General features: G+C 41.7%; 1 protein-coding gene across 1 annotated transcript in view; it reads right to left on the bottom strand.

The window, feature by feature from the left end:
- The window catches only part of PKD1L1 (polycystin 1 like 1, transient receptor potential channel interacting), a 185,781-nt gene that overhangs the window by 84,094 nt on the left and 78,861 nt on the right, over positions 1 to 22,826 (bottom strand). Inside the window, exons 23-30 of the mRNA XM_065541975.2 lie at positions 22,268 to 22,388; positions 20,063 to 20,174; positions 12,095 to 12,290; positions 10,912 to 10,968; positions 4,544 to 4,756; positions 3,471 to 3,698; positions 1,001 to 1,111; positions 728 to 885 (exon numbers count right to left, since the gene is read on the bottom strand). Coding sequence (XP_065398047.1) covers positions 728 to 885; positions 1,001 to 1,111; positions 3,471 to 3,698; positions 4,544 to 4,756; positions 10,912 to 10,968; positions 12,095 to 12,290; positions 20,063 to 20,174; positions 22,268 to 22,388 — 1,196 coding nt within the window. The remainder of the gene's footprint in view (positions 1 to 727; positions 886 to 1,000; positions 1,112 to 3,470; positions 3,699 to 4,543; positions 4,757 to 10,911; positions 10,969 to 12,094; positions 12,291 to 20,062; positions 20,175 to 22,267; positions 22,389 to 22,826) is intronic.

The following is a 22,826-nucleotide window of genomic DNA, read 5'->3' as shown; positions in this document are numbered from 1 at the left end:
GTGTGCTAAGGGCTGTGTGGACAGCGCCTGCATAAGATACAGCCTTGTTCACGAGAACCCTTTAATCTAGTTGAGATGCCCACCTAACCAACCAGGAGAAGTAGAACAGTGAGCATCTTTGCCACATAGACTAAACACACGGGGACTCGGAGAAGGAAAGTGATCAAGGCCCTGCCCATCCAGACCTCCAGCCAACTCTGCAGACTGTTGGTTTCCATTAGCACCTTTGCTGTAGAATTTCAAAGAATCTTTTCAATAGTCACTTACCTTCCCAATAGTCAATTACCTTCCCAGGTAATTTATTTATTAACTGAGGCCTATACAAGTCTCGTGAACTCAACATCCCTGAGAAAAATAATTATTTTATCAAGTTTTCTTAGATATATAAATTTAAACACATTTTTTCCTTTCGGAAAAATAAAAAAAATCTAGCTCAGACCTATGCTGAGAGAATTAGATTTCTAAATGAGACTGTATGCATTATCACTAATAATTATAATGCTTCTCACTCTAATAATGTTAACAAGCAGGAATCCAAACTCAAAAACCAAAGTCAGGAAGCTTACTGTCTGAGCGGCAGAATAGATAACAATTTCTTTAAACAATAAGCCTTATTATTGCTTTAAAAACACAATTTAATTCACTGATTTTTTTTCACGAAACATTCCTAAGGACAATATGTCTTACTCCAATCTCATTCTCATTGTAGCTGTCACCATCTACACACCTTACTAGCAACATGACAGGAAATGCCCTTGTAACAGGTTTGGAAAATTCAATTTCTATCCGTAGAGATTCCTGCGGGTTTTCAGAAAGCTCAGTGAACTGATGGAGATTCACTTTATCCCGAAGCAATACAAATGCTGTTTTATTTCTCCTATTATCCTGTCATCAAAAAGAAAACAAGTTAAGCAAAATTTGCCTTTGGTAAAACAAACACATTAAAAATCAGCCAGCAGAGCCTAAATGAAGCAGAGATACCGAGAAAGGCTCTCCTTACCAGGCCATCTTCCTCCCCAAACTCGACCATCACGGGTTTCCTTAGCCACTGCCAGTTGATGGGTCTTCTGCTGGAGCAGGTATAGAGGTTGAGGCCCACAACTCCACCAATCTTGGGGAACAAAGACCATCTCAGAGCAAATGACAGCAAGCAGTGGACTTAAGTGAGAAAAGCAGCAAACTAAAGTATCGTGGTGCTGTATTACACTTACATAAAATTGTATGTCTGATATTAGAGGTTAGCATACAAAAATAAACCAGTTTTACTAGTCAGGATGGCAGGATTGGAGTGGATACAATGCTTCATTTGCATCATTCTTATTAAAATCAATTATTTCTAAAGTATTTTGAAGTATTTTTTATTTTAAAAGCTATTACAAAAGAAATATCTGCTCATTGTAGATAATCAGGAAGGTATAGAAAAGTATATAGAAGAGTGAAGAACAGTTTTCTATAGTCCCATTGTTCAAGCAAATCATATTTCAGGATGTCGAGTATCAAATTTTGCTATGTAATAGAGTACATATTTGGCAGACAATTTAGTCGTCTGTATCTATATATAGAGAGATGTATACACACACACACACATATATATATATATTTTTAACACGGAGTCTTGCTCTGTCGCCCAGGCTGGAGTGCAGTCGTGTGATCTTGGCTCACTGCAACCTCTGCCTCCCGGGTTCAAGCAATTCTCCTGCCCCAGCCTCCCAAATAACTGGGACTACAGGCGTGTGTCACCACGCTCAGCTAATTTTTGTATTTTTAGTAGACACGGGGGTTTCACCATGTTGGTCAGGTTGGTCTTGAACTCCTGACCTCAGGTGATCCACCCGCCTCGGTCTCCCAAAGTGCTGGGATTACAGGCATGAGTCACCGTACCCAGCCTCAGTTGTCTATATTTTTGCAGTCTTCCCAAATTACTAAAATTCCCTAATTGACATAATATCAATTAACTGTATATGAACTCTATCCCTATGTTGAACACTTAGGTACATTTCTATTTGAGTTATCATAAATAATGTTGTTTTGAGTAAATAAATAAGACAAGACATCTTGCTCTGAACAAATCTTTTCTCATTTCCCCAGCATAGATTTTTACAAGTGTAACAGTGTAGGCCAGGTTGTTGCTGGATGCCTAGTTGACAAAGTGCTTTCCAAAAGGTCACACTGACGAACGCCATGGTTTACTCACTGCACCTCCACAAGCAGTAAGTGTTTTTAAGTAATTGCACTTTTGTAAGTTAAAAAAAATCATTTTAATTTGTGTTTTTTATTGCTTGTTAGTTTGAATTATTTTCATATGCTGATTAGCCATTTCCATTTAAAAAAGCAAATGCTGTAAAAGATGAGCATTTTTTGACCAAAATAAGATGTATCTCATTAATTTGTCCATACATCCATCAGACATTTGTTGGGTCACCAAATGAGCCACGTACTTGAGCCAGACTGGGCTCTGGGGCTACAGAAATATAGAGAATCCTTGCTCTCTGCCCTTCCAAACTCGCTTACGGTGACCCTGGGGTAATTCACAAAGCTTCCGAGTGGATGTCTACAAAATTGCCAAGTAGCTGGGACAATCCTCCCTGACTTCCCCATCCTCACATCCCCCTTTCACTGTGGTCCCCTGTTTCTCCTGACCTCCCAGGGAGCCAGGGGCCACCCTGCAGTTTCAGCCCAGCTGTGCCTCTCCGGTGAGCAGGGAGGATGGGGGTAAGCACTGCCATGTCCTCAGCAACCCCTTCTTAAGTGTCATTCAGGTATACTCCACATTTGATGTTAGAACCATATCTTCATTGATCTAAAGACAAGATTGGCTGGGCGCGGTGGCTCATGCCTATAATCCCAGCACTTTGGGAGGCTGAGGTGGGCGGATCGCGAGGTCAGGAGATCGATACCATTCTGGCTAACATGGTGAAAACCTGTCTCTACTAAAAATGCAAGAAAAAATTAGCCGGGCATGGTGGCAGGCGCCTGTAGTCCCAGCTACTCAGGAGACTGAGGCAGGAGAATCGCTTGAACCCAGGAGGCGGAGGCTGCAGTGAGCTGAGATTGCGCCTCTGCACCCCAGCCTGGGTGACACAGCAAGACTCTGTCTCAAAAAAAAAAAAAAAAAAAAGACATGATTGGCCACAATGCTTGCATAATCACTGCATCACATGCTGCAACCCCCCAGAGCCTTCTGTTCTCTAACAATGGATTAGAAGGCCTCAAGGAAACACCGAATGGGCCCAGTGACCCAGATACAAGTGACATCTAGTTTTGCCAGGAGTTTTCTGAAGAAGCTAATCTTCTAAGAGGAGTAGAGTCAGCAACATGTTCTAAGTGGCCCCTCTTGACACTCAGAGGGTGCAAACACGCAAAAATCAGGTGCAAATATGCCAACCTAGTCTCTTTTTTTGTCATTAAAGCCCAATTACTGCAAATTTGAAATGGTCATTAGAAGTAGCAGGTCATCTGTCAGCTTGTACCTGCCCAGGAGCTTGGCCCCCTGGATATGGGTTCTTCTTGAAGAGTATGAGCTGGCTAATGTAGCATGGGCTCTGTGTCTCCGCCCCAGCAGGATTGTGCCCAGCAAGGTCACCAGGTAAATGCACCTGGACAGATCCCAGGCTCTGGACAGAGCTCTGAAGGTTGTAATGAAAAAGCGTCCGGAACTCCATCTGCCCAGTGCTAACGTGGTTCAAAGGGAGACAACCCTGAAACACAGAGTACAGGGAGTGGGGTGTTTATAACACAAATGTGCGAACTGTCTTGAATCCAGACCAGGGGAGAGGGGAAAAGTAGTTAAAAAGATAGCCCATCTCAAGTTAGACTGGATGGCAGGAAGCAAGAGCGCAGGCCTTAGGACTCAGTGCTGGGTACGTAGGCAACGAATGTTCTTAAACACTCGTGAGTAATGGTGATGATTATTAGTAGGTTCAGATAGACTATTTACTTGCTAATTTCCCAAATGTTACAGTAGCCGTCAGTTAAATAAACCAGCAAGACTGGAGAGGGATGCTAAATTGGCAGGAGAGGAAGGCCAGAAGCCTATTCACTTACTTCTTCTTGAAAGCATTGGCCATTTCATAAAGTAAAAATAAAAAAATCTCAGAGACAATTTCCAAAGTTACCAGAGCAGAAATAAGTAAATAAACTTTGGCCTTTTTAAGCAGTTATGTATCAGCAGGGCTACTTTAAGAATTACTGTGTGTAATAAATCATTTGCATTACTTCACATCATTCCTCAAAAAAAACCCAGAAAGCATCCTGAGAAATAATGTTTCTGAGTCAAACATCCCAAGTATCCCAGATGAAAACCTACCAAAACAAAAAAGGATAAAATAGAAGCAAGGTTTCACTGGAAACCTTATACTATTACCATGAAATATTTAAAATTCAAAATGAAAGTCTCCAAATACGAAACTGCCACCCAGAAAAATAAACACAGTACTTCAGAAACTGATTCTGTTTTTGGTTTTGAGAAGCAATTACAAATACAGGTTAACATCCTGGGAGAGGGAAATAGTATTTTTATGGATGGAGAAAAAGTGTGACTTACCAACAATAAATCTGAGATAACCATAATTCCTTCTTCATGTAGATAGCCTTCCTCCTTCGAGTTTCCTTGCTCAGAGACTTCCCAGATTCTACATATGAGACCGATGAGTTCAAGCCTCACTCCTTTGTCAACCACAAATGACCCTGAGGACTGGCCCTGAGCAAGGAGCGCCCGGGTATATTTGAAGATGAGAACTGCACTCATAAAGCTTAGCTGCACGAACCAAAAAGATGTCAATAAAATGCTTCACGGAGTATGATGCATATATTCTTGCCTCTTTGATTATTATAAGGAATTAAAATGATTGAACTACGGGCCAAGATAACTGGATTTAAGTCCAGGTTTGTCTTTAGGTGATTATTGGCCAACTTCCTAAGAAACAGGTTGCTTTCTGATATTCAGTCTCTTGACCAAAGGAAAGTAAATGGCCTCTAATGATGTTACTTGGTTTAAACCCCACAACCACTTGGCAAATCCCTTCACAAATTGGCCCCTACCTCCTCCCACAGCCTTCTCCCTCCCCATTACCTATGTGCATTCTAATCTCAAGCCACCTGAATCTCTTATTGTTCCCAAAGAATTGAGGCTTTTTCTTGATGGCCTAGAGATTCCCCTACCTGCAGTACCTTTACCTTCGTTTGGATTAGCAAAATCCATCCTACTTTTCTCTCTCTCTTTTCCTTCTCCTCTCTCTCTCTCCCTCCTTCTCCCTCTCTCTCTCTCTCTCTCTCTCTCTGTCTCTCTCTGTTTAGAGATGGGGTCTCACTCTGTCCCCCAGGCTGGAGTGCAGTGGCACAAGCGCCACTCCCTGCAGACTTGAACTCCTGGGTTCACAAGATCCTCCCACCTCAGCCTCCCAAGCGCTGGGACTACAGACATGCCTGGACTTATCTTGATTTTTCTGAACTCTTAATGTAGTCCCCTTTCAAATCTACACAAAAGTAGAGAGAATAGTATAGTAGTATAATATGCCTATCACCCAACTTTAACAATTATTCACTTGAATATTCTTTCTTCTATTCTCTACTCAACTTTTAAAAAATATTTAAAAGCAAAAAGCAAATCTCAGGTATTATTTTTATCCATGAACAATTTAGTGTGTAGTACTGATAGATGAGGACTCTTTCTAAAAACATGCCCACAATGCCATTATCACATCTAACAAAACTATGATTCTTTACTATGTTTTTTTTTTTTTTTTAATCTGATACAGAGTCTCGCTCTGTCACCCAGGCTTGAGTGCAATGGTGCGATCTCCGTTCACTGCAACCTCCGCCTCCAAGGTTCAAGCGATTCTCCTGCCTCAACCTCCCAAGTAGCTAGGATTACAGGCGTGCACCACCATGCCCAGCTAATTTTTGTATTTTTAGTAGAGACGGAGTTTCACCATGCTGGCAAGGCTAGTCTGGAACTCCTGACCTTGTGATCCGCCTGGCTTAGCCTCCCAAAGTGCTAGGATTACAGACGCGAGCCACCGCAGCAGGCCCTACTACATATCTTTTAAAACCAACCTCAAATGTCCACGAGACAAAGTCAGCTGCACCACTGCTTGTGTTTGTGAAGAATTTTGTCATTCTCCTAATCATAGGACTAAGCATATTTATTGAAGTATATCTGTTTGCAACTTCATTCATCGATGCTTAAAACACAGACTAATATTTTTCTTCTTTGTACCCTAGAAGCTCCTAGCAATTGCTAGATAATGTGTGTCCATGAAATGAAATTGAGATTCTGTTTTTTATTGGCCATGCTTATTTAACCACAATGATATCTAATGGCTTAGATATACCTTTTAAAATCTAGTTCTTTCACCAACAATAAGGTTACACTAGTTTGGAAATGCATTTAAACCACTATTAAAGGCCCTTTACATGAGGTAGCTTATCATGGATATTAGGACTTAAAATGAAAGAACAGTATTTAAATTAAACAAATGCTTTAAAGAATATATTATGCCCACTTTCACAATGCCTACTTTTTGGACCAGAAATATCAGAAATGGTCACTTTAAGAGGACAATCATGTTCGGTTTTATTTCCCACTCTGAACTAAGAACTGTGGCAGAGCCTGGGGTTCAGAGATGCACGAGAGAGGGACAGTGACGGGAATGATTTGCTATCTACCAGATTTGTGCTCTGGAGCTTCATGTAGGGTCATCGCTGGGAAGTAATTCCATTTTCCAGGTCCCTCGAGTCCAGGCGAGGCCATGTGTGCTCACCAGGGGAAGGTGAATGCAGCGAGGTGTGCACCTGCAGGGCCACATGGCTGACAGGCAGCATACCTTCTCCATGCACCATTCCCCTGACTTAGGAAACCACAGAGTGGAGGTGTTGGGGGCACAAGATGGACGGGGCCAGAGTCCCTGAGTCACCACAAGGGAGACCACCCACTGAACACCTGCTGTGGAATGTGTGCGGATGAAGAAAAAACATCGGTTGTATTCAGCTTCTGGGATTTCAGGGTTATCTGTTATAGCAGCTAACGTTATTTCAACTAAAAACTTAACTGTACTAAGTTTGTGTCTTAAGAGGCTAAGCAGTCTAAAGTTGGAAGACAGATGTACAAAAGAAATTACAAATCAAAGGTGTTGAAGTGCTAAAACAAAGTCACATACAAATTTGTCTCAAACAAAATGAACTCTGCCTTCAGATCTTTGTGAAGATTTCATGGAGAAAGTGGCATTTGAATCTACCCTTGAAGAGAAAGTAATATTTTTTCCAGGGGAAGAAGTAACCTGCTCCAATTACGGGAAAACATACCATTTCAAGGACATAAGGGGCATCCTGAATCCTGCACAGTGAAGCTGCCTATGTTGGGTTGCGTGCACAATGAGGTGCAGAGAGTCAGGTAAAAATGTATGAAGTCCTTGTATGATACAAAGCACAATCGGGCCGGGTGTGGTGGCTCACGCCTGTAATCCCAGCACTTTGGGAGGCCAAGTCGGGTGGATCACCTGAGGTCAGGAGTTCGAGACCAGCCTGACCAACAAGGTGAAACACTGTCTCTACTAAAAATACAAAAATTGGCCAGGTATGGTGGCGTGCACCTGTAATCCCAGCTACTTGGGAGGCTGAGAGAGGAGAATCGCTTGAACCCCGGAGGCGGAGGTTGCAGTGAGCTGAGATTGCACCACTGCACTCCAGCCTGGGCGACAGAGCAAGACTCTGTCTGAAAAATAAATAAAGAAGAAGAACAATCGGATTTTGTCTTCAAACTACTAGAAAGCCATCAAGTATTCTGAACAAACAGATGATATGACCCGTTGTGTTGTTTATGAAGACAGCTAATCAGAACAGAGGAGAATGATGATGCTGTCCCACCTAGACTGGAGATTGTTGGAGCTCAGCGGCCCTCAGTGAGGAGGGAGGAGGGATGGAAGGAGGACAGGGCCATCCAGCCACCTTTCCTATATCCATTCCCCTTCTCTCCTGAGCTTCTGCCATGTGTCACGTATATGGTATTTCTGTGCCAAATAGGAAGGTCCCTGGTATCAGGGAGTTGACATTCCAGTGGGGGAAGACCAGCAATAAATAAATAAATGAGATAGTTGCTGTTGTGAAAATATTGAAGGAGATAGCCTGTAACAGGAAGGATGACTTCAGATGGTGGGTCTAGGACAACGTCTCTAAGAAAGCAGCATTTGTGCTGAGAGTCAATGAAAGGTCAACTCTTTGAGAAGTCAAGGGGAGGGCACTGCAGGAAAAGGATCAAGGCAGTACTCCTGGAGGATGGCTAGGAAGGGGGAGAAAAGCCAGGAGAGGAGGATAGAAGGAAAGAAGGAGCTAGACACTGCAGGTGCATAAGATGTTTGGTTTCTATTCTGCACACAATGAGTAGCCATGGGGAGTGCTGAGCAGGAGAATGACACTCACTGACTCAGGCTTTTACAATGACTCGACTGCTGTGTGTAGCAGGTATTCTAAGGTGACCTGAGAGGAGGCAGGGAGGACAGGACAGTGAGAGAACATGCCAGCCTGGATGAGAAATGACATATGCTTGGATTCAGGTGGGGGGCAATAGAGGTAGGAGAGATAGAAAGATTCTAGCTATGTGTTTGAGGAAGAACAGACAAGACTTCGTTATAAGTGAATGGATGAGGGGAAGAAAGGACTCTGATGACACCTGGGCTTTAACATGGGATTCTGCATGGATGGCGCCGCCCTGTCCTGGGCTGAGGAAAGTAGGAGGAACATGGAGTTGGAAGGGGTCGGGGGAGGAGCCCACTCTGCCATGCTGGGTCTGTGCAGTTTTGGCCCATGTGGAAATGAGAGTGTATAGTTATACGTGTGTGTCTGGGGTGCTTGAGTCAAGTTTGGGTTGGAGGTGTAGGATGTAGAGTCCCTATCAGATGGATGTAAAGTGGAAGGAGTGGATGAGATCACATAGGGAGGAGGTATGGACAGAGAATCTAGGTGGCCCAAGACAAAGCCCTGAGGCACTGACCATGTAACTGTAGATGGGAGGAGCCAACAGGAGTCAGCCAAGAAGGCCAACCAAGAAACCATGTCATGAAGCCAAGAGAAGAGTGTGTCCTCCAAAGCAGGGTGAGCCCCACAGAAAGTCCCTGGGAGGGAGAGAATGGGGAGCAGAGGGTATCCAGTGGATTTGGCCAGATGGAGATCCGCTATGACTTTGGCAGGAGCAGCGGCAGTGTGGAGATGGAGATGGAAGCCAGAGTTCGATGATCTAAAATGTATGAGAAACCAGGTGTGGTGATGTGCACCTGTGGTCCCAGGTCCTTGGAAGGCCAAGGCAGGAGGATGGCTTGAGTCCAGGAGTTTGAGGCAGCCTGAGCAACCCAGTGAGACCTCATCTCTTAAAAAGACACACACACAAGAGGCAACAAGTATAGCCCACAGCAGGCTCAGAACTCACTTTTTAAATGCTCTGCTGTGAAGAGGAACATGAAAGTTAGGTGCAAGCTGGAAGCAGGTTTGATTTCACTGGAGGGATTTTTTTAAAAAAATAAATGAGATTCTAAGCATGTGCAGGATCATTCAGCAGAGAGAAGTGGAAGCAGCAGCAAAGAGTGAAAAATGAAAAGAGATGAGCTCTGGAGAAGGCCAGGTGGGCAGGAGCAGGACTGTGCCACCTGCAGCCACGCAGGTTGGACATTGTCTAATGCTGGGGCACCCTTCACTCAGACTGAGATGAGGGACAATGAGGGGAGCCTGGAGGAGAGCTCCACACAAATAAAGGGAGAAGCCCATGCAGGGACTGGAGATTCCTTCTATGGTGACAGAGCATGGCCACAGTTAGATTCACAGACTGGAAGTAGATGAGAGAATGACGCGTGTTCTTCTCATCTCTCAAGCAGCAATGCAGGCATCAGCCGACGGGGAGGAAAGTGTGCCAGAGACTCAAGAAGAAAAGAAGATGTGACGAAGGGAAAACCCAATGCCATGTGTTACCAATAAAGAACAAGCCCCTCGCCAAAAGTATTCATAGTATGGACAGTATGTGTTCTCATCCATTTCTACTTTGGGATTCCAAATTTCTTTCTTTCTTTTCCTTCCTTCCTTCCTTCCTTCCTTCCTTCCTTCCTTCCTTCCTTCCTTCCTTCCTTCCTTCCTTCCTTCCTTCCTTCCTTCTTCCCTCCCTCCCTCATTCCCTTCCCTTTCTTCTTTCTTTCTTTCTTTCTTTCTTTCTTTCTTTCTTTCTTTCTTTCTTTCTTTCTTTCTTTCTTTCTTTCTTTCTTTCTTTCTTTCTTTCTTTCTTTCTTTCTTTCTTTCTCTTTTTCTCTTTCTTTCCTTCCTTCCTTCTTTCTTTCTTTTCTTTCTCTCTTTCCCTTTCTCCCTTTCCTTACCCTCCCCTCCCCTCCCCTCCCCTCCCCTCCCCTTCCCTCCCCTCCCTTCCCTTCCTTTCCTTTCCTTTCCTTTCCTTTTTTGACAGAGTCTCCCTGTGTCGCCCAGGCTGTAGTGCAGTGGCACGACCTCGGCTCACTTCAACCTCCACCTCCTGGGTTCAAGCGATTCTACTGTCTCAGTAGAGTATTTCTCCCGAGTAGCTGAGACCACAGTTGCACACCACCATGCATGGCTAATTTTTATATTTTTAGTAGAGACGGGGTTTCACCATGTTGGTCAGGCTGGTCTTGAACTCCTGACTTCGTGATCCGCCTGCCTTGGACTCCCAAAGTGCTGGGATTACAGGTGTGAGCCACCGCTCCTGGACTGGATTCCAAATTTCTATATTCAAAATATCTGAGATGGGCTTTGCTATTCAGATGAATTCTTAAAGGAAAAATAACATTTCTAATCTAAGTGTCAAAATATGATTCTGGACAGTATATTTTTCAAGAACTGATTATGTCCCTCAAAACTATATAAAATAGCAGTAAAATATTCTTGGGAAAAAATTGCACTTACCTTATTAGAGAAGCTCACGAGGTCCCTCAACATAAGAACAGAACCAATCATTTCTTCCTGACCGGGAGAAACAACAACAAAACAAAAAGAAAATGCAGGGAGAGGAAAATTAGGTTGTTTGGGTTAAAGTTACATTTTGCCTATGTAGAAATAGCACAGATTCCCTGCTTTTTGGCCAAGAGACCAGTTGGAGGCCAGACCTTCTGTAGAGAGACCATTACTGTGGTGTCCAGTTTTCCTGGAAATCCAGCATCTCTCCTCAATGTGCCCCCGGATATCCTCAGCACACCCCACCAGGGAACTGACACGAGGGCTGATGAAATAAGGCACAGAGCTAAGCAACATTTCTTTCTTTCTTTCAGATGGAGTCCCGCTCTGTTGCCCAGGCTGGAGTGCAGTGGCGTGATCTCAGCTCACTGCAGGCTCTGCCTCCCGGGTTCATGCCATTCTCCTGCCTCAGCCTCCCGAGTAGCTGGGACTACAGGTGCTTGCCACCACTCCCGGCTAAATTTTGTGTGTGTGTATTTTTAGTGGAGACGGGGTTTCACTGTGTTAGCCAGGATGGTCTCGATCTCTCGACTTTGTGATCTGCCTGCCTCGGTCTCCCAAAGTGCTGGGATTATAGGCATGAGCCACCACGCCCGGCCAGAGCTAAGCAACATTTTTAAAAAGGGTCAGGAAGAATGAGAAAAAAATTACATCAAGTGAAGTAATTGTAATTGTAATTGTAATGAAATAGGATGTATTCTTTGTAGATGTGAATATTCTCTATTGACAATGATAAGATAGCAGTTGCAGAAATTCTGTGAGCAAGGACAGTCACATTTGAATACATGGTGATTTCTTCAGAAGTTGCACACAATCGTGAACTTAACTCTCCAAGATAAAATCAGACTGTTTTACATAAGTTGTACTTAAACAAACTTTAGCAGAATTATGTGTAACAATGATTGACTTGGTCATTCTCTCTTTTATAAACCAGCAGCATTCATTTGTGATATATATCAGCTGACTAGAGAGACCACAGCCATGTATGGGAACTGAGCTGGCTGGCCCTCTTGGTCTCATTTCTTGCCTGTGTTTCATAAGCATGACCACTTGCTAGTGAGCCAGCCAGCCAATCAGGAGCCTTGCCACTTGATAAAGGTTTACAGACACAAACTCACCCTCCTCTGGGCCATACCTGATCTACAAAAGCTAATTTGCATACTGAAGAAATTAATGCATCCTGTATTCGTGACCATTGGTGGCAGGAGGCAGTTTTGTCCTCCTTAGACAAACGACTCAGGATTCTGGTGATCACAGTGATGTAGTTCCTGATTTCTGTGTAACTCCCCATCAGCTGGAGGGTAGACAGGTTTTTCAGGCTGGAATTATACCTGAAGGAAACACAAGAGTTATCATTACCATTCCAACACATGGCGAAACTTTTCACCCTGCCTACCAACAGTGGGATGGGATTTGTTGCAAAAATACCTCTTGGACAGGTCAGGGTAGAAAGAGAATGATGCAAAGGAGAATTGGTCTGTGTAACGGAAACTCTAAAAAGACACAGTAAGCCATAATATAAAATTTTACAAAAACTCCTTTTATCAGAAGTAAAAAAGGCACAAGAAACCAGCTACTAATATAGAAGCATCATGGCAAGTGAAAGAACGTATTCCAGAGCCAGACAGAGATACCACCGTGCTACAGCTGGCCAGAGTTTATGACTCCGGGTTTCAATAATTGGGTATTTATTTACTTATTTACAAACAGCATACTTACTTGCACTGGAAAAGATAACACAATATTGTGAAAAGAGGCCTATGCATGTGGTCAAAGGCCAGTTCCAGCCCTTGCTCTGCAATTTATCTGCTGTATGAGCTCAAGAGTATTGTTTAAGAGAATAAATGAGCCTCAGTTTCCAAATATATAAAATAGAAATTTTCATCTGGACACATCGCAGTGGGTCATTGCAAGAAGTAAATTAATTAGAAATCATGTTCTAATTGATTAGAAAATGCATCATGGGCTCTATACACATATGTTTAAGCTCACCCTTGACCACTAAGTGATTCGTGGAGACTAAAACCCTAGGAACCCAAGCTAAAGATAAAAAGAACAAATAAATCTGAGCAGAAACATCACTGGCTGCACAACGAGGGGAAGTATACTTCACAGAATTCATCTTGCCAAACTAATAAACATATAAACCAATGACCAAACAAGCAAAAACAATGACCACAAGCCCAGGAAAAGGAGGCAGGCCAGTCCCCAGAGTGGCTGCAACATATTATCTAAAATGTCCAGTTATCAACGAAAAATTATGAGACATCCAAAGAAACATTAAGTGTGACCCAAACATGAGAAAAATAAGCAGGCAATAGAAAATGCCTATGAGGAGACTCAAATGTTGGATTTAGCAAGGACTTTGAAACAGCTATTATAAACATGATTCAAAGAATGAAAGAAAAACATATTTTTAAAAATCAAAGGAAGTTAGAACAATGATTAGTCAAATACAGACTATCAATAAAGAGATAGAAACTATACATTTATAAGTTATAGAGAGAACCAAATGGAAATTCTGAAGTTACATATATAATAATTATAACAAAAGAGATGTTTAAAAGTAAATTTGAGAAAGAATCTAGAAACTTGAAGACAGAGCAATAGAGATTATAAATAACAGGAAGAAAAAAGTAGGAAGAAAATGAATAGCAACTCAGAGAAATGTTAAACAATTAAGTTCATGAATTACCTTTTTCTCTCTCTTCTTATTTAAAAAGCCATTCCATAAAAACATTTCTATAGAGCAGTACTGTCGGGCCCATAACACACAGAAATGTAATATAACAAGAACACAAAGGCCAGGCGCGATGGCTCATGCCTGTAATCCCAGCACTTTGGGAGGCTGAGGCAGGTGGATCACCTGAGGTCAAGAGTTCAAGACCAGCCTGGCCAACATGGTGAAACCCCATCTCTCCTAAAAATACAAAAAATTAGCTGGGTGTGGTGGTGTGTACCTGTAATTCCAGCTACTTGGGAGGCTGAGGGAGGAGAATCACTTGAATCCGGGAGGCAGAGGTTGCAGTGAGCCAAGATCATGCCTTTGCACTCCAGCCTGGGTGACAGGGTGAGACCTCATCTCAAGACAAAACAAAATAAAACAAAACAAAACAACAACAACAACAAAAAACACAAATAAAGGAGGTGGGAATAAAACTATATATTTTATTATATGTAAGAATAAAGAAATGACACTAGATGGTAACTTAAAGCCACAGGAAGACATGAAGACAAACAAAAATACTAAATAAGATTAATATACATTAAAAGCAATTTCTAAAAACATATTTGTGCTCTCCTTTCCAGTTTATTTAAAAGACAGAAAACTGGCCAGGTGCAGTGGCTCACACCTGTAATCCCAGCACTTTGGGAGGCCAGGGTAGGCAGATCACCTGAGGTCAGGAGCTCGAGACAAGTCTGACCAACATGGAGAAATCCCATCTCTACTAAAAATACAAAATTAGCCAGGCATAGTGATGCATGCCTGTAATACCAGCTACTTCAGAGGCTGAGGCAGTAGAATCGCTTGAACCCAGGAGGCGGAGGTTGCAGCGAGCCAAGATTATGGCACTGCACTCCAGCCTGGGCGACAGAATGAGACTCTGTCTCAAGAAAAAATAAAAAGACAGAATATTTTATAAAACCATAATTATAACATTGGACTGTTGGGTTTGTAACACTGATAGATGTAACATACATAATAATCATGACACAAAAAGGGAAGAGGAAATGAATCTATAGAGGAGTAAAGTTTCTACATCTTACTGAAATTAATATAAATTTGAAGTAGTTTCTAGTAAGTTAAAGTGTATATTGTAAGCCTGAGTGCAACAACTAAGAAAATATCTAAAATACATACTTAATAATCATTAAAGGAGTGAAAATGGTATACTAGAAAATACTTAACATAAAAGGAGGCAGTAAAGAAACAGAGGAACAAAGCAATAATGAGACATGTAAAAAATAAGCAAAATGGCGTGCATAAATCCATCCAACCACATCAATAATAATATTAAATGTGAGTAGATTACATGAGCCAATCAAAAGGCAGAGATTGTAAGACTATATACAAAACCAAGATTGAACTATATGCTGTCTACTGGAGTCTAGCTTAGGTCCAAGGATAAAATTAGGTTGTAAGTAAAAGGATGGAAAGAGACATGCAAACAGTAACAGCAAGGCATGTAGAGTGGTTATATCTATACCAGACAAAAAAGAAATTAGACAAAAACAGATAGTAGCAATAAAGAGGGATATTTTCTAATGATAATATAGGTAAATTCATCAGGAAGATTAAAAAATTGTAAACATACAGGGACCTAACAATAGGTTCCATATACATGAGCAATAATGGACAGAACTGAAGGGACAGACAGAAAACTCAAAACAATAATACTGTTAATAATGGATAGAACCATTAGGCAGAAAATCAACAAGGATACGTAAGACTCAAACAATAATATAAATCAATTAGACCTAACAGACAGCCATTGAACATTTTAGCCAACAAAATCAGATACATATTCTTTTCAAGTGCACATGGGACATTTTCTAGAATACACCGTATAGTAGGCCACAAACAAAACTCAATAAATTTTAAACTACTGCTATTATACAGAGTATATCCTCTGACCATGATGGAATTAAATAATTAGAAATCAATGACAAAAGAAATTTGGAAAATTACAAATATGTGAAAAAGTAAAAAATTCTCCTGAATATTATAATCAATGGTTCAAAGAAGAAATTGCAACAAGAATTACAAAATGCTTTGAGATCAATAAATGAAAACACCAACATTCTAAAACACATTGGGTGCAGCTAAATCAGTGCTGGAAGAGAATTTAAAGATATAAATGGCTATAAAGAAGATGCCAAATCAATAATCTAATTTTTCACCTTAAGAAACAAAATTTAAAAAAAAAAAAAAAAAAAAGAAGATCAAAGTAAACCAGAGCAAGCACAAGGGGAAAAAATAATAATAAAAATTAGTGTAGAAATGAATGAAATAAAGAATAGAAAAACAACAACAACAACAACAAAAATCAATGAAGCCAAAAGCTGGTTTTTTGAAAACATCAACAAAATGACAAATTTTTAGCTAGACTGACAGACAAAAAATAAGAGAGAGAAAAAGAGATCACTTAAATTACTAAAATCAGGAATAAAATTGATCTTTACTACCATATAGAAATAAAAAGGATTATAAGAGAACACCATACAAAACTGTATGCCAAAAAAATTAGAGAATGTAGACGAAATGGAAAATTTCTAGAAAGAAACAAATTACTGAAACTGACTCAAGAAGAAACAGAAATCTGAATAGTTAAGATACTGAACTAGTCATTTCAAAATTTCCACAAAGAAAATGCCAGATCCAAATAACTTTGCTGGTAAATGTTTATAGAAGAATCACTACCCATCCTTCACAAAATCTTCCAAATATTTGAATGCAAAGGAAGCTAGGTGTGGCGGCACACACTTGTTATCCCAGCACTTTGGGACGTCAAGGTGGGAGGATTGCTTGAGCCCAGGAGTTCAAGACCAGCCTTGGCAACATGATGAAATTAGCTGGGCATGGTGGCATGTGCCTATAATCCCAGCTACTTGGGAGGCTGAGGTGGAAGGATGGCTTGAGCCTAGGAGGTCAAGGCTGCAGTAAGCCATGATCGTGCCACTGTACTCCAACCTAGAAAACAGATGGAGATCTTGTCTCAAAAAAAAAAAAAAAAAAAAAAAAAGGAATACTTCCAAATTGATTGGGGCCAGTATTACTTTGATACCAAAACCAGACAAAGACAACACAGGAAAAGAAAGACAACTACAGGCCAATACCTTTTATGAACATAGACAAAATTCTCAGTAAAGTACTAGAAATCAAACCTAGCATGCAGAAAAAGATGTATACATCACGAACAAATGGAATTTGTTCCCAGACTGTAAGAGTGATTCAACATCTGAAAATCAATCAATTTTATATAACTTGTGTCTTAGTTTGTTTGTGTTATTATAATAAAATACCTGAGACTGGGTAATGTATAAAGAACAGAAATTTATTTTCCCAGTTTTGGAATCTGGGAAGTCTGAGATCAAGACACCAGTAGGTTCAGTGTCTGGTGAGGCTGCTCTCTGCTTCCAAGGTGGCACCTGTTGCCGCCTCCTCCAGAGGGGAAGAAGGCTGTGACCTCACATGACAGAAGGGACAGAACAACAAAAGGGGGCCTAGCTAGTTCCCTCCAGCCATTTCATAAAGTGACTAATTTCATTTATGAGAGCAGAACCCTTATGGCCTAATCACCTCCTACAGGCACCACCTCTTACTACTGTTGCATTGGGGATAAAGTTTCAACAGAAATTTTAGAGAGGACAAAAACATAACAAATTAACAGACTAAGGTACAAAAAACATATAATCATCTCCATAGACCTAGGAAAAGCATTTAACAAAATCTAATACTTTTTTATAATGAAATACACACACAGGCCAGGCGCGGTGGCTCACGCCTGTAATCCCAGCACTTTGGGAGGCCGAGACGGGCGGATCACGAGGTCAGGTGATCGAGACCATCCTGGCTAACCGGATGAAACCCGTCTCTACTAAAAAATACAAAAAAACTAGCCGGGCGAGGTGGCGAGCGCCTGTAGTCCCAGCTACTCAGGAGGCTGAGGCAGGAGAATGGCATAAACCCGGGAGGCGGAGCTTGCAGGGAGCTGAGATCCGGCCACTGCACTCCAGCCTGGGCGACAAAGCGAGACTCCATCTCAACAAAAAAAAAAAAAAAAAAAAAAAAAAGTACACACATAACAAACTAGGAATAGAAGAGAACATCCTCAACCCGATAACGGTTGTCTATGAAAGGCCTCTAGCTAATATTTATATGAAGTGATGAAAGACTGAGTGCTTCCTCCTTAAAAACAGGGAAGAAGACCAGGATTTCCACGCTTGTCACTCTGTTCAGCACTGAACTGGAGGTTCTAGTCAAGAGAATCAGGCAAGAAAAAGAAATGGAAGGCATCCAGATTAGAAAGAAAGAAGCAAAATTATCTCTAGTGACAGATGACATGATCTTATATACAGAACATCTCAAGGAATTCAGTGAAAAACCATTAACACTAACAAACACATTCAACAGGGTTATAGGATACAAGATATTCCCCCCCAAACAGATGTATAGACTTGACAAATCCCTATGAAAATCCCAGCTGGCTTCTGTTTTGTTTTGTTTTTCTATCCCCTTCAGCAGGTGTCTGGAGCCCCAGTCTGCCCCAGCCAGAGCAAGGCTGAAGAGGCTGGCTGGCACCAAAGCCATTGTGCCATGCCTGTGCTGCTTTGTTTTTGCAGAGATTGGCAGGCTGATTCTAAAACTCATATGGAAATATGAGAGACCTGAAATACCCAACCTTGTAAAAAGAACAAAGTTAGTGGGTTCAGCCTTTTCAGTTTCAGAATTTACTACTAAACTATAGCAATCAAGGCAGCATAGTACTGGTATGAAGAGAGACATTTAGACTAATGGAATAGAATTGAGAATCAAGAAACAAACCTTTTAATTAGGTTATCAATTATAAAAATACAGATAACCTATATAAAAATGGGTAAAGTACTAAGTAGACATTTCTTCAAGGAAGATATACAAAGCACACGAAAAGATGCTCAGCCTCATCAATTACTGGAGAAATGCAAGTCCAAACCTTAATGAGATACTACTTCATACTAACTAGAACAGCTGTGAACAAAAGGACAATAACCATTGTTGGTTAGGATATCAAGAAACTGGAACCCTCACACATTGCTAGTGGGAATATAATGGTGCAGCCAGTATGGAAAACAATTTGGTAGTTACCGTATGACACAGTGTTTCCACTCCTAGTTACCTACCCAAGGAAAATGAAATCACATACTCACACAAAAACTTGCACATAAATGTTCATAGCAGTGTGATTCATGATAGCCAAAAAGTGAAAACAACCCACACATTCATCAACTAATGAATGAATAAATAAAATATGGTATGTTCAAAAACAATAAAATATTATTCAGCAATAAAAAAGAATGAAGTGCTGATACATTCTACTACACAGATGAAACTTGAAAACATTCATTCATATGCGAAGCGAAAAAAGACAGTTACTTAAGATCATATGTTGTATTATCTCACTTACATGAAATTTTCAGAATCAACAAACCTGTAGATATGAAACAGATCTGTGGTTGTCTGGGGCTGGTGGGAGGAAGCTGGGTGGTGGGTAAAGGGAGTGACTGTCAATAAGTCAAGGTTTTCACGGGATGAGGAAAATTGTCTAAAACTAGCTTATGGTGAAGGCTGCATAATTCAATAAATTATTAAAACCAAGGAACTGCATACTTTAAATGGATGAACTATGTGGAATGTAAATGATATCTTTAAAAACGGTTTTTAAAAGAGAAGAAATTGAGGCCAGGCGTGGTGGCTCAGGCCTGTAATCCCAGCACTTTGGGAGGCCCAGGCAGGCAGATCACGAGGTCAGGAGTTCAATACCAGCCTGACTAATATGGTGAAATCCCATCTCTACTAAAAATCCAAAAATTAGTTGGGCGTGGTGGCGCGCACCTGTGCGCTTGTGTCCTAGCTACTGAGGAGGCTGAGGCAGGAGAGTCACTTGAACCTGGGAGGCGGAGCTTGCAGTGAGCCGAGATTGTGCCATTGCACTCCAACCTGGGCGACAGAGTGAGACTATGTCTCAAAAAAAAAAGGGAAGAAGAAGAAGAAAGAAGAAGAAGGAAGAAGAAGGAAGAAGGAAGAAGAAGAAGAAGAAGAAGAAGAAGAAGAAGAAGAAGAAGAAGAAGAAGAAGAAGAAGGAGGAGGAGGAGGAGGAGGAGGAGGAGGAGGAGGAGGAGGCGGCGGCGGCAGCTTTACAGGCTCTGAAGCACCTGCACAAATGCCATGCAAATATGAGTTAGCAGGAGTGCAGTGATAGCACCCGGACTCTTTTATTTGCTCCATCTTGAGAAGATGAGTTCCTGACACGTTTTTGACACTTGTTAACAACTTGGGGGACAGCCAACTCTGGAGGAAATACAAACAATGGCTAGGATGTCTGCGTGGCATTGTGTTACTCACAGGTCCTCGGCCAGACAGTCATTTCCATGGTAGCGGGGCAGCACAGTCACCACCACAGTGCACGGCTGGACCTTGGAGCCTTTTCCATCTGTGATTTCAGTGGAAACCATGACTGTGAAGGAACATGTCAGAAGAGGGTCATCTTGGACATGTGGGTTACAGAGATGCTTCTTCACACACAGACAGCATCTTCTGGATGACTAAAACTGTGACAAGTGCTAGAAAAGGGGCCAGGTTCCGGGCCACAAGGAGCCCAGGGAGTGAAATACAAACTCGGCAATGGACCGTAAAGGCTTGGGGTTATAGTATGACTAGTCTCTAAATGATATATAGAAATTTAACAGGCCTAGAAAAAAGGCGAAGAAGAATTCTGACAGAGGGGACTTTTTAAAAGACCTAAGATCTGTTTGGGGGACCCAGGAATTCCTTCATGTAACAGGGGTGCAGGGCTGTAGTGAGGAGACCTGCAGATCAGGCTCAGGGTGCAGGTGATGGCCAGATAGTGAGGGTCACAGGTACCGTCATGGGAACCACACAGAAAGATCGACGCCCAGGTGTGCCCTGCGTATCTTCATAACAACATTCTCAACCTGAAACCCAGTGCCAAGGATTGGGGACTTAATTCTGGAAGTCAGTGCTTCTCAAGATGTGGTCTACGGACAGTTGCAGCCCAATAGCCAGGAATCCTGTCTAAAAGCAAATTCTGGACTCCATCTTCTCCCCATGACTCTGAGTCAGTGGATACTAGGTGGGCCCTGGAGGCAGTAATTTTAACAAATACCCTTAACAGATAAGGTTGGTCCTATGCACAGACATAGAAAGTCTAAGAGAAGGAGCAGTTTTTAGGCAAGACTCCACTAACTTTGACAAGCTGAGTCTGTGCCATACTCACTCATGCAAAAGACAGGACAAGAAAAGGTGTGCATTATTTACTATATTGTATTTATTTTGCTTATGTTTGCCCCCTTATAAATTTTGGGTTCAGGTATTCATAGGAATTGACTGTACTGACACTGACAATTATAAACAAATACTATGGTTGTGAATGATTTGAGTAACATCACTAACCCTGACACTGCTCCGGGACTGTGACCTAAAATTTGGTCTGTAAATTTATGTTAAAAAACCCTTACTTCCAACACAGAGCTGAGGCCCTGGCCCAAGGTCCTTCTCCTGGGACATTTGCTCAGCCTAGGTCTCACATAACCCTGTATGCAGCTTGACTTCAAAAAAACTCAAGATCAAATGGAGTATAAAGTCACTGTGATACAAAGCAGAGCATGATTATGAAGATCTCAAAATGCTCTGCTCAGAAGTTTTTCTCAATATAATTGACTCGTATCTACAAGAAGGTGCAAGTATTTCTAACTGAAGGTGACAGGCAAGGTCTCACGAAGAAGGGGGCACTTCAGCTTGGCTTAAAGGAGAGATGAAACTTAAATAAATCAGGTGAATGAAGTAGTTCAGACTTCAGGCTTAATAATCTTACCAGCCCAAAACAAAGAAACTTCTAGATCAGCGACTCTCAACCTTTCCTGCACGTCAGAATCCTCCAGATGTTTAAAAAATAAAACAGAAATGTAAAAAGTCACCACCCCCTAAGATTTTTATTTAACTTGCCTGGGGTTGTGCATGACAAGACACCTTCCTAAATGGCTGCATGTCTCTTATACTCAGTTGAAACCAGTTCCAAGGGACTGGGTTAGAAGTGACCACAACCTCAGGAACAGGGTCAGAGGAGAAAGTTGTCAACACTGGGGGATTCATTTTGTTTAGAGGTTATGTTACTAACATACTAACTCAACATTCATTTACCCCACATTTTGTTCCTTAGCGGAATACCTTGATTCGGTTTTATCTATAATAAATGCAAGATTCGCCAGATATGACATATTTCTTTAGTAAATAAGAAATGCCCTGATTTTAAATACCTATATATGAAAAAACATTCTCTGGCATTTTATCATATACAGTATATTTCAGTTAAAATTTAAGATATAAAAAACTGATTTAATTTATTGATATTACTAATGTTCTTTCTGCACTAAAAGGTAGGTAGTCAACCTAAACTGAAAAGCATTAAACTGATCAAGGTGAATACATAATTTTATTTTCTAGACACAGTTCAGTTTTTGAAAACCAGGAAAAAAGGTTTAGAACTCTAAGTTGGCACAGCTAGTGACCCCAGCTGGCACCATGGCTTACCTTTGTAATTGTCCAAGTGCTCACCAGCTGGCAACACAAAATAATACTGGCTGTCTCTCCCATGGTACAAAGTGTGTTTGGAGGCGTTTCCTATCTGGTAACTAAATTCATAATGGAAGTCCTATGATCCAGTCCATGGGAGCAAAAATAGTATAAATGAACACACTGTGAATGACATCCCAATACATACACACGTGCCTGAGCCTTCATTGCACCAAGGATGTTCTTCACAGCCAAGAAGAAGGTGACAGGTAAGCAGCACTCCCAGCTGCCCAGAGCCCTGGGCCCTGCAGGGCTCTCCGTTCCCCGAGCCCAAAGGGCTCCTCGAACAGCACTGAGATTCTTCACCAGTGTCTGTGTCCTCTCCTTGCCCTGGAACCTCCCCACAGTCACAGATCAGACTGTCACAGCCCCCTCAGGGTGAAGGGCCCCAGCTGCCCCTCAGCTTCCCCACTGCTGGGCATCACACAGCAGGAGGAGCAGGAGGGAGGGGTGGGGCTGCCTCAAGGGAAGGCCATGGTCTGGGCTGTCTGGAGGACAAGGGTGGGGCTTCCTACAG

The sequence above is a fragment of the Macaca fascicularis genome, chromosome 3, assembly GCF_037993035.2.
Source record: "Macaca fascicularis isolate 582-1 chromosome 3, T2T-MFA8v1.1".
NCBI classification, from domain to species: domain Eukaryota; kingdom Metazoa; phylum Chordata; class Mammalia; order Primates; family Cercopithecidae; genus Macaca; species Macaca fascicularis.
The sequence above is the reverse complement of the archived record's forward strand: the minus strand, read 5'-3'. Positions and strand labels throughout refer to the sequence as shown.